The 15,049-nt window shown below is 31.9% G+C and overlaps 1 protein-coding gene across 1 annotated transcript in view; it reads right to left on the bottom strand.

Moving 5' to 3' along the window:
- Positions 1-5,579: 5,579 nt before the first annotated feature.
- The window catches only part of LOC109054079 (ST18 C2H2C-type zinc finger transcription factor), a 48,420-nt gene continuing 38,950 nt past the window's right edge, over positions 5,580-15,049 (bottom strand). The window contains 10 exon segments of the mRNA XM_042714651.1: positions 5,580-5,826; positions 7,372-7,515; positions 7,599-7,702; positions 7,890-7,978; positions 8,605-8,826; positions 11,808-11,888; positions 12,304-12,366; positions 13,543-13,611; positions 13,747-13,809; positions 13,967-14,079. Coding sequence (XP_042570585.1) covers positions 5,686-5,826; positions 7,372-7,515; positions 7,599-7,702; positions 7,890-7,978; positions 8,605-8,826; positions 11,808-11,888; positions 12,304-12,366; positions 13,543-13,611; positions 13,747-13,809; positions 13,967-14,079 — 1,089 coding nt within the window. The 3' untranslated portion in view covers positions 5,580-5,685.

The following is a 15,049-nucleotide window of genomic DNA, read 5'->3' as shown; positions in this document are numbered from 1 at the left end:
TAAAAAATAAAATAAAATAAAAAAAAATAAAAATAAAAAAAAAAAAAATAATATAATAGAATATAAAATAATAAAATGTGTGTATAAAAACACACAAAAATAAATAAACACACAAACACATTTTTATTTATTTAATTCGATTTTTTTTAAAAGGACAGATATTCGGCTATTTATTATATACATGTAATAATTTATTGTACTAAATAATAAGTTATTAAAACAAATTTTATTCTTGCATTTGTTATATTAAATACAATAATAAAATGGTTTTATTTAACATAAACTATTATGTCTGGTTGTGTGTGTGTGTGTATGTGTATATACATATACACATAATAGTTTAATATATTAACTAAAGATAGTTTTTACTATTCAAAAGTTTGCATGTTTATTTAATCTAATATATATATACAGGTCCTTCTCAAAAAATTAGCATATTGTGAAAAAGTTCATTATTTTCCATACTGTAATGATAAAAATTAAACTTTCATATATTTTAGATTCATTGCACACCACCTGAAATACTTCAGGTCTTTTATTGTTTTATTACTGATGATTTTGGCATACAGCTCATGAAAACCCAAAAATCTCAAAAAATTAGCATATCATGAAAAGGTTCTCTAAACGAGCTATTAACCTAATCATCTGAATCAACTACTTAACTCTAAACACCTGCAAAAGATTCCTGAGGCTTTTAAAAACTCCCAGCCTGGTTCATTACTCAAAACCGCAATCATGGGTAAGACTGCCGACCTGACTGCCCTCAGACCATCATGACACCCTCAAGCGAGAGGGTAAGACACAGAAAGAAATTTCTGAACAAATAGGCTGTTCCCAGAGTGCTGTATCAAGGCACCTCAGTGGGAAGTCTGTGGGAAGGAAAAAGTGTGGAAAAAAACGCTGCACAACGAGAAGAGGTGACCGGACCCTGAGGAAGATTGTGGAGAAGGACCGATTCCAGACCTTGGGGGACCTGCAGAAGCAGTGGACTGAGTCTGGAGTAGAAACATCCAGAGCCACCGTGCACAGGCGTGTGCTTTTGAACCAGAAACAGCGGCAGAAGCGCCTGACCTGGGCTACAGAGAAGCAGCACTGGACTGTTGCTCAGTGGTCCAAAGTACTTTTTTCGGATGAAACCAAGTTATGCATGTCATTCGGAAATCAAGGTGCCAGAGTCTGGAGGAAGACTGGGGAGAAGGAAATGCCAAAATGCCTGAAGTCCAGTGTCAAGTACCCACAGTCAGTGATGGTCTGGGGTGCCATGTCAGCTGCTGGTGTTGGGCCACTGTGTTTTATCAAGGGGCAGGGTCAATGCAGCTAGCTATCAGGAGATTTTGGAGCACTTCATGCTTCCATCTGCTGAAAAGCTTTATGGAGATGAAGATTTCGTTTTTCAGCACGACCTGGCACCTGCTCACAGTGCCAAAACCACTGGTAAATGGTTTACTGACCATGGTATTACTGTGCTCAATTGGCCTGCCAACTCTCCTGACCTGAACCCCATAGAGAATCTGTGGGATATTGTGAAGAGAAAGTTGAGAGACGCAAGACCCAACACTCTGGATGAGCTTAAGGCCCCTATCGAAGCATCCTGGGCCACCATAACACCTCAGCAGTGCCACAGGCTGATTGCCTCCATGCCACGCCGCATTGAAGCAGTCATTTCTGCAAAAGGATTCCCGACCAAGTATTGAGTGCATAACTGAACATAATTATTTGAAGGTTGACTTTTTTTGTATTAAAAACACTTTTCTTTTATTGGTCGGATGAAATATGCTAATTTTTTGAGATAGAAAATTTTGGGTTTTCATGAGCTGTATGCAAAAATCATCAGTATTAAAACAATGAAAGACCTGAAATATTTCAGTTGGTGTGCAATGAATCTAAAATATATGAAAGGTTTAATTTTTATCATTACATTATGGAAAATAATGAACTTTTTCACAATATGCTAATTTTTTGAGAAGGACCTGTATTCAATCGAATATTGCTATGAAAAATAATATATATATATTATATATATTATATAATATATATATATATTATCTTAAAGTGATAAGGTTTGAATTATGGTTAGACTGTTGTAATAATTAGCTTTATATATCATCAAGAGAAGTTTCAGGTATGTCATTACTATGTAAATCAGTGGTTCGTATCAGATAGACCTAAGCATAAACTCAATTAAGATGAGAAGACCACTTTATGTAAAATAAATGTGCACCCAGCTAATTTAAATGCATACAGCAGCTTATTTTCATTTATCATATACATGAGTATTAGTATGTTTAAAACTTTGTTAAATAAAGTTAAACTCATTGCTATGCAGTGTTTACTAATGAGGACAGCTAGTGTTAGAGAGAGGCCTGGGGTGGCTGGAGAAGTTCAGAAGCACTGTGGGACAATGACAGCCGTCAGCACACGCAGGCCAGGAGCAGCTCTGCTTCTTTTATGATCTTATCATCATGAGAAAACACTGGTAAAATGTCATGAGCATTTTCTCAGATAATCAGACTGTAGATTACGGTGAATCAGCACAAATCAAACATATACTGTATGCTGTGCATGTCTGTCATGGAGCATTTAATAATGGTTTTGTTTCTAGCTGACGTGTAACAGGAAAGCTGTGGCTCATTTCAGATAATCAGATGTAATTTGCATCAGCATCAACTAATCAAAGCCAAGGATAAATTACTCTGGTAATTACTAAAAGATAATTACAAAGGGTAACAAACCAAACACCATATTTACACTGTGCTGTAGGGTCACATGATTTTTGTCTGAGGAGGAAACATGGTAAAATCGCTTAAATTCTTGCAGTGGTTTTAACCATCTCTGGTTAAATTTGATTGTTTCTTTGTTCTTGCAGTTTAAAACGGACATCAGTGTCCTTTTTTTTGATTTACTGCAGGATCTTCAGCTCATTTTGTGTCTCCCTATTTAAACACAAATAAGAGAGACATACAAAATGTGCAGAGCAGTGGGTCCCCAGTACCAGGACTGAAAACCACTGACTTACAGTGTTTCGAATCCAGGAAAAAGGCCTGAAACCGTCGGTCCCTCAAAGCTGCAACCATACACCATCTGCTGCTAAACATGAGAACTGTTTTTAAATAACTTACAGTTTTTGCTTTACAACGGGTCAAGAGCAATGTTTCAGATGCTTCGCTGGCCAATTTGATTAGCAATATATATATATATATATATATATATATATATATATATATTAGTAATCATTTCATGGAGATTCAACCTTTTAAGACATTTTTTTTCTAGTTTCGACAGTATTTTTTATTATTATTATAATTATTATTATTATTATTATTATTATTATTATTATTATTATTAAAACTAACTGAGTGAAAAGTTGAGTGTAAGACTAATGTTGAATAGTCAAAGTTGAGTGTAAGAATAATGTTGAGTAGTCCAAAACGTTTAAATTGTTACGCTGTCAAATTTGATTTGCAAAATAAGTCATTTTTAGGTTTTTGGTTTTGAGCTTTGATGTCATTGGGTAGCCATTACAATAACAAACAGCCAAAGTGTTTTCTTATGATTTCATGAAGATTTCAGAATTCTTTTTCTAATTTCTACAGTATATTTTTGCAGTTTTATGAATTGCATATGAAGGCTGTAGAATATTTATAATGTCAATTTGAACCTAAAATATGGATGGTGATTAAAATAAGTAAATAAGTTCAAGGACATATATGTCAAATGAACTCTGCATATAGATATGTATTTTAAAATGAGCTTAAATATAAATTGTATTATTTTATAGGACTTTAATATGAGCAACTGTACAATGAGTGCTATGCAGATCATTTCAATAGTTTATTTCTACCATACACAAACTGTACAACACAGCGCAGTACTGCTTATGAAATTTTAAAAGTGTAAGGAAATCCTGATATACAAACTACTTGAACTGAAAAAAAAAAACATTTTTTAAAACAAAAACAAAATCATTTACAGTACTTTGTATTATACTATTTTTTTTATTTTACACAAAAAAAAATCCATATCACATTACAAAACATCAAATACAAAAAGGAAAAAATAAATATTCCTCACAAAACTTCCTGAGCAAACAATCTGTGGTTTACAAAAAAAAAAAAAAAAAAAGGATTTACAAATAATTTAAACAGAATCAATCGTGAATTATACAGTAATTTAGGATTTAAAAAAAAATGATTTGTTTTATTGAGAATACATTTCATTATGCTCATTTGGTCAGATAATATAGTGTTTTATTCCCTCTGAATGACCTGCAAAAAATAAAAAATAAAAATTTTGACATCATCAATGGACAACGTAAAACTAAGGTTAAACTCCTTCAATGTTTTAATTAACCTGCACCTATCACGCTCAAAATAAACACTAAATAACGGAATAAAAGTGCAAAAGGGTACGTTTAGTGTTAGAGAAAGCTTTAAAAGTGCTATCTGTGATCGTACCACAGCAATAACAGCACTCAGATCTGCTGAGGTGACCTCGGCCGTGCATTTAAACACAAAATCAAGTGGTACAGATCCAGACATAATGGAAAGATTACTCTCTATTGCCGTTTTCTATTTTAGTGGCTTGAAGACATGAAGTGCTTTGAGAAAATATCATCCATAAACCCATTTGAGAGCCCACTGTTTGTCGCACAAAAGAAGCCAAAGGTTGAGGAGTTCAGTCTCACAGAAAAGAATAAAAACCTTATTGTGCCTGATCATAAAACACTTTTTTTTACAAGAATATCATTACATACTTAAAATGGTGTATAAACAGTAGGTAAACAGAGTTTAGAGGCTTTTCATTGGGAAAATAAATATACTGCAGAATAAAATGATTCACCATTCACGTAATACTGCTCTACCACAAAACATTTCATATTCCATGTACTCATTTACATTTAGGCACATATATGCACACACAGATGTGCACACCGAAGGCAGTTCATATGAACAGAAACGGAAATCATTTTTGTGTGTGTGTGTGGATGATTTGATTTTTGCTCACTGTACAGTCATATGGAAAGTAACTCGGATAAAATGTTTTTCTTTTTGCTCACTTATTAGAATTTATGCATGAAAACAAATGTTAATGTTAATGTATGTCATTTCAGTGACATACATTAACCACATTAAAAAAAAGAAAAAAGAACTCAAGGATGCATACGGCTCTGATAGACCAACAACAGCTGCTCACCAACAGGTGGCACAAGTGGACTATTCTTACATTTGACATTCGTTATGAAGAAAAAGTCATCACAAATGCCTGTGATATATTACGAACGACTAAAACTCCCAGTTATTGTACAACAAATGCAAAATAAAATTCACAATATGTAAGACTGGCCTTGCATTTTGGAGTTGCAGCAAAAATGATAGCAATAAATAAATAAATACGATTACTGTGAGATAAATAGTACTGATAATATGTAGCAATAATATAATAACACACAAAAGAACAATATGGAATAAAGTCAAGCAAACCATAGGAAATAAATAAGTGCAAAAGTAGGTCAAATCTCACTGAAAGGAACAATGAGCTGTAAAAATGTGGCTGGTATTTTTCAGTGCAATGAATTTGTCATGGAATGGAGTTCCTTTTTTTTTTTTTTAATCGAGACATATCTTGCACGGATGACAAAGCCAGCCCTCTGCGGACAATCAAACGCTTGTGAACGAGAGTTTGGCCTTATAAGTGAATGCCCTTGATGGCCTGTCTGATGCTGTCCAGTAAGGCTTTGCATTCGGGTGAATACTCGTGCTCTGAATTGTTGTACATATCCATCAACGTGTTCACATATGCTTCGAAGTTCTGTTCATTTATCGGACCCTGAAACACATTAAAGAACATTGCATTCATTAACTCTGAAATGCATGTTTCATAATGTCTTTAAAATGCATTCAACCCTTACAAACATGCACATAACATAATTATTCCATTTATTGTTGCTACAGTAAAATCAAATTAACTTAAATTAGCCTACAAACAATTTTAAGACTTGTGTGGCTATTAAATGTGACCCTGGACCACAAAACCTGTCTTAAGTGTCAATTTTTTGAAATTGAGATTTATACATCACCCGAAAGCTGAATAAATAAGCTTTCCATTGATGCATGGTTTTTATTAGGATACAACAATATTTGGCTGATATACAACTATTTGAAAATCTGGAATCTGAGGGTGCAAAAAAAAAAAAAAAAAATACTGAGAAAATCGCCTTTGAAGTTGTCCAAATGAATTCTTAGCAATGCATATTACTAATCAAAAATTAAGTTTTGATATATTTACGTTAGGAATTTTACAAAATATCTCGATGGAACATGAGCTTTACTTAATATCCTAATGATTTTTGGCATAAAAGAAAAATCGACAATTTTGACCCATACAATGTATTTTTGTCTATTACTACAAATATACCCCAGCGACTTAACACTGCTTTTGTGCTCCAGGGTCACAAATTGTCTTGTTTTAATGACAGTAGTGGCTAATACCAAGTTACCATTTTACTGTAGTAACTATGGTACTTTGTTAGAAAATACACTGTAAAATATAAATTGTTTAGTTGTTTCCTTAAAGGAAATATTTATAGCTGATAAAAATGGCTTTCATTAATGTATCTAATTTATTCAGTTTGATTTGGTCATATTAAATAATCTTTTTAATATTAAATATTATTATTTTAGTTAATGCATTAGCTAACATTAACAATGAGCATTTGTTACAGTATTTATCTTTGTTAAAGCTATAACTTTTTTTGTGAAACATTAGCTAAAAATTATCAAATACTATAAAATTATTTATAATCAATATTTCATATTAACAAATCAAGTTAACTAATAAATATAACTAATATTAACACAGGGTTTTTGCGGTTCAACCACAAACTAAGGCCTTATAAAGTCAGTTTTATGTTGCATGCACTGCACTAAAGAAATAAAAAAAAATCATACATACATAATGTCGTGTTACATTTACTTGAATTGCAATGTGAAGATAGCTGAAGTCTTGTTTTCTGAGAAATTGAACACATTTAAGTGATTTTATGCTTAAAACAATAAATAATATCTCTCAATATGATATGAAAACTATTATTTTCTTTACTTTGTCTTAAAAAATCTTTAAAAAGTTTTAAATTGGCCTTCATAAAACCTGCAGAAACTCTGTAACAAATGAAACCTTATAAGTGGAGTATTACCATATGTTTAAAGTATTTTAAAGTCCTTGAAAACCTGATTTTGTTTTAACAGTATAGTCAGTTGCCATAATCAAATTTTGTAAGGGACCTCATGCAGCGATTAAAACTGTACTAATATTTGTTGACAGAGATCAGGTTATGTTTTAAGTGTAGATGTTTCTGCGTGAGGTCCGTCTCACCATTTGCGGCAGCTGGATATCTGTGAGACTGCTGATAAGTGCTTGACTGAGATGTGCTAACTCCTTCAACAGACCGTCGTTGTGCTGCTCGATTATTTTATTCTCCTCTTCAATAGTCTTCAGGTTGCACTCCATGGATGAAATCTGTTTTAAAACAGGGCAAAACAAGGTCTTTAGCTCTGAAACTACATTACCCATAATGCTCAGCGCACGAGAAGGTTATTTACCTGAGTCTGGAGCTGCATCATATCTGCTTCTATCTTCAGATTGGATTCATTTAGCTCCTTTATTTCGTGATCCAAGTGCTGCATGTCTTCATTGTTTTCAATACCTGATGGACAGAAGACAAACCAGACAATGTTAATCTCAACTAAATTACTTGAGAAGCTGCTGCAGCTTTGGAAGCTCTTTTTTTTTTTCTTATTGCACACTACAATGATAATATTAGCGGGTCAAACATTAAGCATTTAGCTTAATTTTATGATGTTTTATTCATTTTAAGCGCTTAAAGTACTCACCGCTGCTGGTTTTGAGTTTGATGGTCATCATCTCTTCATCGGAGAGTTTCTTCTTGATACTCTGGGCGTTTAGTGGACATCCTGATAAACTACGAAGGGCCCAAACACAAAATCTACAGATCAGTACTAACAATTTTGAGTTTTTACTACACAAATTATAGTCCATATTTACGACCAATCTATATAGATAAATATATACAAAAAAAACATAAAAATATATATATATATATAAATATACATATATATAAATATAAATAAATACAACACAATAATCTTATTTCTGAAGTCAACCTGTATATATTTGTACATTTAAATATTTATTTTGTATATTTATTTGAAAAAATAAACAACATTAGTAATCCAGATATGCTAGCTTGATTGGAAATAAAATATAATATTGGAAATTTATTGGAAATATTATAATAATAACATAGTTCTGTAATATGCATAATATATATATATACAGTATGGGTGTTTATAATTACAGAACAAAATACAGATTTTAAATCATAAATACTGTTGTTATCCTATTTACTTATATATAACTATATAATTAATTAATTTAATATATATTTCAATATAATATAATAAGTACTAAACAACTCTGATAACAACTCAGAAAGTTCACAATGAATGTGTTGACATATTATACAGTATGTAGGTTTGAAGTTTAACATCAGAACTGAAGTTTCATGTTATGATATAGTTTCCTCACCTCCTGTGTGTGACAAAGACGTTGTTGGCGTGACCCAAGCCGTTGCAGCCGGGCAGAGGGCACTGCGGAAGCTCCTGTTTACAGAGCTTCCAGGAGAAGGCCGAGCCGTTCACCAAGCTCTCCTTCTGCCGTTTGGTGGCGATGGGGCAACTTCCTGCGCTGCGATGAGACGTGTATTTACCCGACACGTGGCCCTGACTGTCACAACCTGCCACTGGGCACCTGGTGCACGAGAAAGGAAATATATCTTTTTATTATTATATATATTATTTATAGCATTCACAACAGGACACTGATTTCACTGACATATGATCCCGGAAAAGATATTGTTACTGTCCATGAATATAGTACATAAATTAAGATTTTTTTATTTTTATTTTATTTTATTTTTTTATAAAAGATCAGTGAAAGTAGGCTCATCAACATCAGGAGGTCTAACTAAATATGTTTTTCTTATTCATTTTATGAGGAAAACAGTATATAAAAGAAAAAAATTGTAAATATAAAGCAATTAGGCTTTTAGCACTTATAACTATTATAAAATAAAAACATAAAATATTTCTCAGTTAACAGTTAAAACAGTTACTAGTGAACTTTTTAGACTGAATTTATGCAGTGCACATATATAGATTTCTGAATTTGATTTCTGACTCTGAAAGTACTAAACTTGACCAAACCCCCCTCCACAAATTCACTAAAACCTTTTAATTAAATATTATTATAATTATATTATTATTAGTATTAATTATATTGTATATTTTCAGTTTTTATAAAATTTTAATTGAAGTTTTAAATATATATAACATAACACAAAAAAATCACTAAAACCTTTTATGACTTATTAGAATTAAATTTTTATATTTTATATTTTCAGTTTTTATTTAATGTTAGTGATTTTGTTGTGGGATTTATACATATATATATATATATATATATATATATTCAACTAAAATTAAATAAAAACAGAAAATATAAAATCTAATTAAAATAATAATAAAAACCCCATAATTGTATATCAGTGATGCTAAAACAATACTAGTTGGGGGGAACAAGGTCATAATCTCCATCACAAAGGTTGTTTGGTATTGATTTCTGGGTCACCATGCCAAAACCCACACAGATGTGACCCGACCCCTCGACGTGCTTAAATTAAACCCCTTGCACAGCCTTCTTTTGTTGTCCTAAACTCGAGAGATAATCCCTTATTTGAGACTCAACTAGTTTCAGAGCTTACAATGTAAACACAAACGAGCCCGTATACATTCACTCGATAATTTGATTGCTAAAACTTCCGACGGCACACACCACCGCCGTGGCGTGTTTGTCATTTGGCATGTCCATAAACACCCCCACCCCCAATTTACTGAGTTGGAAGACTTTTCAGATACCATTAAGAAGATTAATCCTGTGAAATGCTGATTAAAAATGTATTCAAAGCAGAAAAAAAGGGGTTGGAATAATTCTATCGGCACACGCGGACTTCGTCAGAAAAACGCACTCCAGTAAATAATTACAGACAGGGAGGTTAACATGCCGCCGATGGAAAACATAAGCCCTACCAAGTTGAAGACTAGAGTGGTGAGGAGTAGGCCAATTTATTTTGCTGCTCACTTTCCCCCTAGGTCAGTAATGGAATGACATAAATTGCACATAATTGTTGCGTGTCCTCCACAGGGGGGAAAAAGCACATGATTTGGAGGTGGCTGACCCTTTCCCTGATAGCCCATATTGGAAGAGGTGAGAGGTTATCTGGGATAGTACAAATAGCTTGTCTGCAGGCCTATATAGGAAAGGTTGTTATGGCAGTTTTGGCTCTAATACACTGACTAAAACAAGACAACATTACGACTCCAATACCAGCCGTTGCGACCGAGGGACAACAGAAATGGAGCATATGGCCGACAATTTACAATAATCTAGAGATATTACAGATGTACTTTCCGTTTCTCCACCCGTCTATTTCTCTGCCCCTCTGTTCCTCCTTTAGTGTGTGTGGACCTGCTAGCATCTAATTCCTAAGCTCTCGTCTTTGCATTAGTAATTAAAAATGAAATACTAGCCCAGATGCAAAAGTAGGAAAGCCCCGTCACTCTGGGTTAGACTTCGGATTTAAGGCTGGAATCAATTTAATTATTTTTATTAATTTTTTTCTCCTCCATAGTATTATGTTTTTAAAGAGCAAACTGCTGCATTAATTGTAATTAAATGAGATCTTACGTGAAAATGATGAAAGAGTTTTGAGCTCTCTTTCTAGGAAATGCAGTTCTACAAACATGATCTATCCTTCTATTTTTATTAAAAAAATGGATTTATATAAATAATTTTTCATCTAGCTTTCTGGCATACAGTATTCCCTAAAACAACACTTATGTCTTATGTGTTTTACTGTGAAAATAACTGTTTTAAAGGCTAGTTGTACAGTTTGTTTTGATTACAAAATCCTGATGAAGATAGACTGTATTCACTTTCTATTACTTTATAGTACATATATCAAGTCATTTTTTTTTCAACAATTGATCAATGAAAGCAGGTTCACAACCTTCCAAAAATATTTTTACCATTAATTTTATATGAGAAAAAATGTGGGATACAATGAATTAATGTTTTTAATTTAAAATAGTATAAAATATTATAACAGTTTTAGATATATTAACAAATCACCATTTAATAGTAAAGACACAGACAACTGATACATTAAAACCTAGCTCCATTTCATGCTAGTTTAATGTAATTTTATATTTTTAATTTTATAATACTTTATGAGAAAAATTTCTAACATTTTTAGATATATTAACAAATACGGTTTTTAATTTAATATATTTTTTCCGGTAATAACTGAACATTTTTAAATATATTAACAGATATATTTATCATAGTAAAGATAAAGACATTTGATATGTTTAAATCTAGCTACATTTCATGCTAGGTTAAGTTTTTCAATTTTGTTTAATTTTATAATAGTTTTCAAAGTTCTCTCATAGTTCTCACACACACACAAAAAAAAGTGACTTGTGCCTGTAATGCTTTAGAAAAACCCTACCCTATTAACTTAAAGGGCATACTAGATTTCTATTAACACTATTATTTAATGAAATAAAAAAGAGATTTTATGTAAAACATTTATGCATTTAAGTGTAGAGTAAAACCTTTTTGTTCAATCTAAATAAAAACATTTGGTTGTCATTGTTTCGGTGGTGTCTTACTTCATCTCTGGCTCTTCTTTGTCCTCTTTGCTTGGCGTGAGCTTCAAGCTTCCTTTCCTGGCACGAGGGCACCCTGACAGACTGGGGAGGAACACGACATATGTGACGAACCTTTCAGAAGTTCAAGCGTGCAGACGTGTGTGTGGGAAAGATACGGCTGTTGCGTTTACTGTGTGATGTTTCAAGCTTTGACACCTGTCGTGTTGCCATTGAACAGGGGTCATTACCTCAACAGTGCCACAAAAGGCCACAACGTATTTACTCTTTGGCGATTACCTGGTTTTAAATGCAAATGATTTAACCCACTGAGTGCCTTTGTGTGGCCTGATGTCTAAAATCTTTTATAGTATAACATGAGATATTGTGAGATATCGTGTTATAGTGAAAAGCATGACCATTTATGTTATGCAGAAACATCAAAAAATATCACTACATTTTCATCTTTCATTGAAGTCTCAGATTATTTATTAGAGATTTCCTATTTAATGAAGCTTACCTCCTATGAGATGCATAGTTTCCTGTCACATGACCTGAGCCGTCACAGCCAGGAGTTGGGCACCTTTAAAATAGATAGAAATTTATGTCAATGATACAAATTACTATGATAAATATTAGATGAATAAGCAATATATGTATGTGTGTGTGTGTGTGTGTGTGTGTGTGTGTGTGTGTGTGTGTGTGTGTGTGTGTGTGTGTGTGTGTGTGTGTGTGTGTGTGTGTGTCTGTGTGTGTGACCCTGGACCACAAAACCAGTAATAAGTGTAAATTTTTTGAAATTGAGATATATACATCATCTGAAAATTTAATAAATAAGTTTTCCGTTGATGTATTGTTTGTTAGGATCGGACAATATTTGGCTGAGATACAACTATTTGAAAATCTGGAATCTGAGGGTGCAAAAAAATCTAAATATTGAGAAAATCACCTTTAAAGTTGTCCAAATGAAGTTCTCAGTGATGCATATTACTAATGATAATACATTTTTGATTTATTTACAGTTGGAAACTTACAAAATATCTTCATGGAACATAATCTTTACTTAATATCCTAATGATGTGTGTGTGTGTGTGTGTGTGTGTGTGTGTGAGTGTGTGTGTGTGTGTGTGTGTGTGTGTGTGTGTGTGTGTGTGTGTGTGTGTATAAATAACATAATAAATTTATATAATATATCGATAATAATAACAATAAATATGTATTATTTATGACTTAATATTTAATATATTATTCAATACATATTATATTTATCATATTCATATTAGATTAATATTATAAACATTTATTATATTAATTATATGTGTGTGTAACAATTCATAACTATTCATAATAAATTCATATAATAACAATAACAACAACACCAATAATAATAAATATTTATAATTATAATACAATTATAATAATAGTTGCTAGTTATAGTAATTCATAAAATATATATTTTCATAATACAATTCATAATAAATGTATATAATAATAATAATTACTCCAACAATAATAATAAATATTTACAATTATTATACAATTATAATTATTAGTTATAATAAATAAAAAAAATATTACATTATTTCTAAACATTAATTATTATTTAATTTAAAATTAAATTATATTTTAATATTAATTATTTGTTTACATTATTTCTACACATTAATTCTCTGTAACTTTAAAATAATTTATTATTTTATTTAATTGAAACTTTAATTCAACTTTAATCTTAATTTGAAAATTTAATTCTAATTCTTACTTGAGCTCTTGAGAATTAGCAGCCATTAGTGATTTCAGGGTCTTATCGGCCAATGGGCAACCGGATACACTACAAAAATGAAAAAAATAAAATAAAAATACCGTAGACATAATGTATATTATTTTGTAAATTAATGTATATTATTACGATTATTTTGCTGCTTGAAAAATAAAGAGGGTGAAAAATATGGGCAGGGCTTTTTACCTTCTATGTGACGCATAATTTCCTGTCACATGACCACTACCATCACAACCTGGCGTTGGACAGCTGCAAAGAGAAAAAGACCAGATGCACACAGCCTATGATTTCTTGATCTACTATACATTCTCTAATTAATAACAGTGATTTTGCATGCTAGTGTGGGACCCAGGAACCCCATAACAGAATGAAGATATAAAAACAGCTGTACATATAATGTTATTACCTCATCAGCTCTTTCTTGTTGTCTCTTATGAGCATCTTGTTTTTTGCACTTGCCATGTTTGCATCTCCGTTGTACATTTTATCCTCGAGGGATGCCTTATCCAACTGCTCCAACTAAAAGACAAGGGACAAAATGGCAAATCACTGTGCAATTTTCCAAGAAAAGTCGCGATGGTCACATAAAAAAATGGCATCCTGTACGCACACGCACACTAATAGTCTGTGAGAGGTTTGATGCTGCTCAAGTATACTTAGTAAAACATATATCCATTTAAACTCCAGTATAATCCCTCATAGTATTTATGATGAATGTAAAACCTTTGGATTTACTTCCTTTTTTTTTTTATAAGGTAAGTATCTTTGAGCACCAGATGTCAGATGGAGAATCAGACAAACATACAACTGTCTGGGTTTGTTCTTTGACGCCAAACAGGATGAAAAACTGTCTGCTTTTCAGGAACATTCTTTTCAATTTTGCTTTCATGTCAAAGCAGCACATCACAAGAGACAGTGTGCCTAAGGTCGTGGCTGACTAACCGAGATCATTTAGATGAATAAATAGAAAGTTAAGGGTTTTAAGTTAAATATGTTCTTAATGTAGCATACAACAAAGTCAAAGAGCATTAAGACAGTGAATGTGGTTTCCTCAGGACATTATTAAAATTAGATGTTATTAATTTTCCACCCAATTCTATTAGTTTCATACAATACCGCTCAAGATTTAAAGAACATTTTTTTATATCTACTTTAATACAGCAAGGATGCATTAAATGACATTTGTAATATTACAAAAGCTCTATTTCAAAATGTATTATCTATTTATCAAAGAATCCTAAAAATTGTAAAATGTATGACAGTTTCCACAAAAGCATTAAGGAGCTCTTTTTCAACTGTTTTCAACATCGATAATAATAAGAAGTGTTTCTTGAGCAGCAAATCAGCATATTAGAATGATTTCTGAAGATCATGTGACACTGAAGACTGGAGTAATGATGCTGAAAATTTTGTATTTCATCACAGAAATAAATAAAATTTTAAAATGTATTCAAATAGAAAACAGTTATTTTAAATTGTAATAATATTT

This window comes from Cyprinus carpio, chromosome A24 (genome assembly GCF_018340385.1).
Source record: "Cyprinus carpio isolate SPL01 chromosome A24, ASM1834038v1, whole genome shotgun sequence".
NCBI classification, from domain to species: Eukaryota; Metazoa; Chordata; class Actinopteri; order Cypriniformes; family Cyprinidae; genus Cyprinus; species Cyprinus carpio.
The sequence above is the reverse complement of the archived record's forward strand: the minus strand, read 5'-3'. Positions and strand labels throughout refer to the sequence as shown.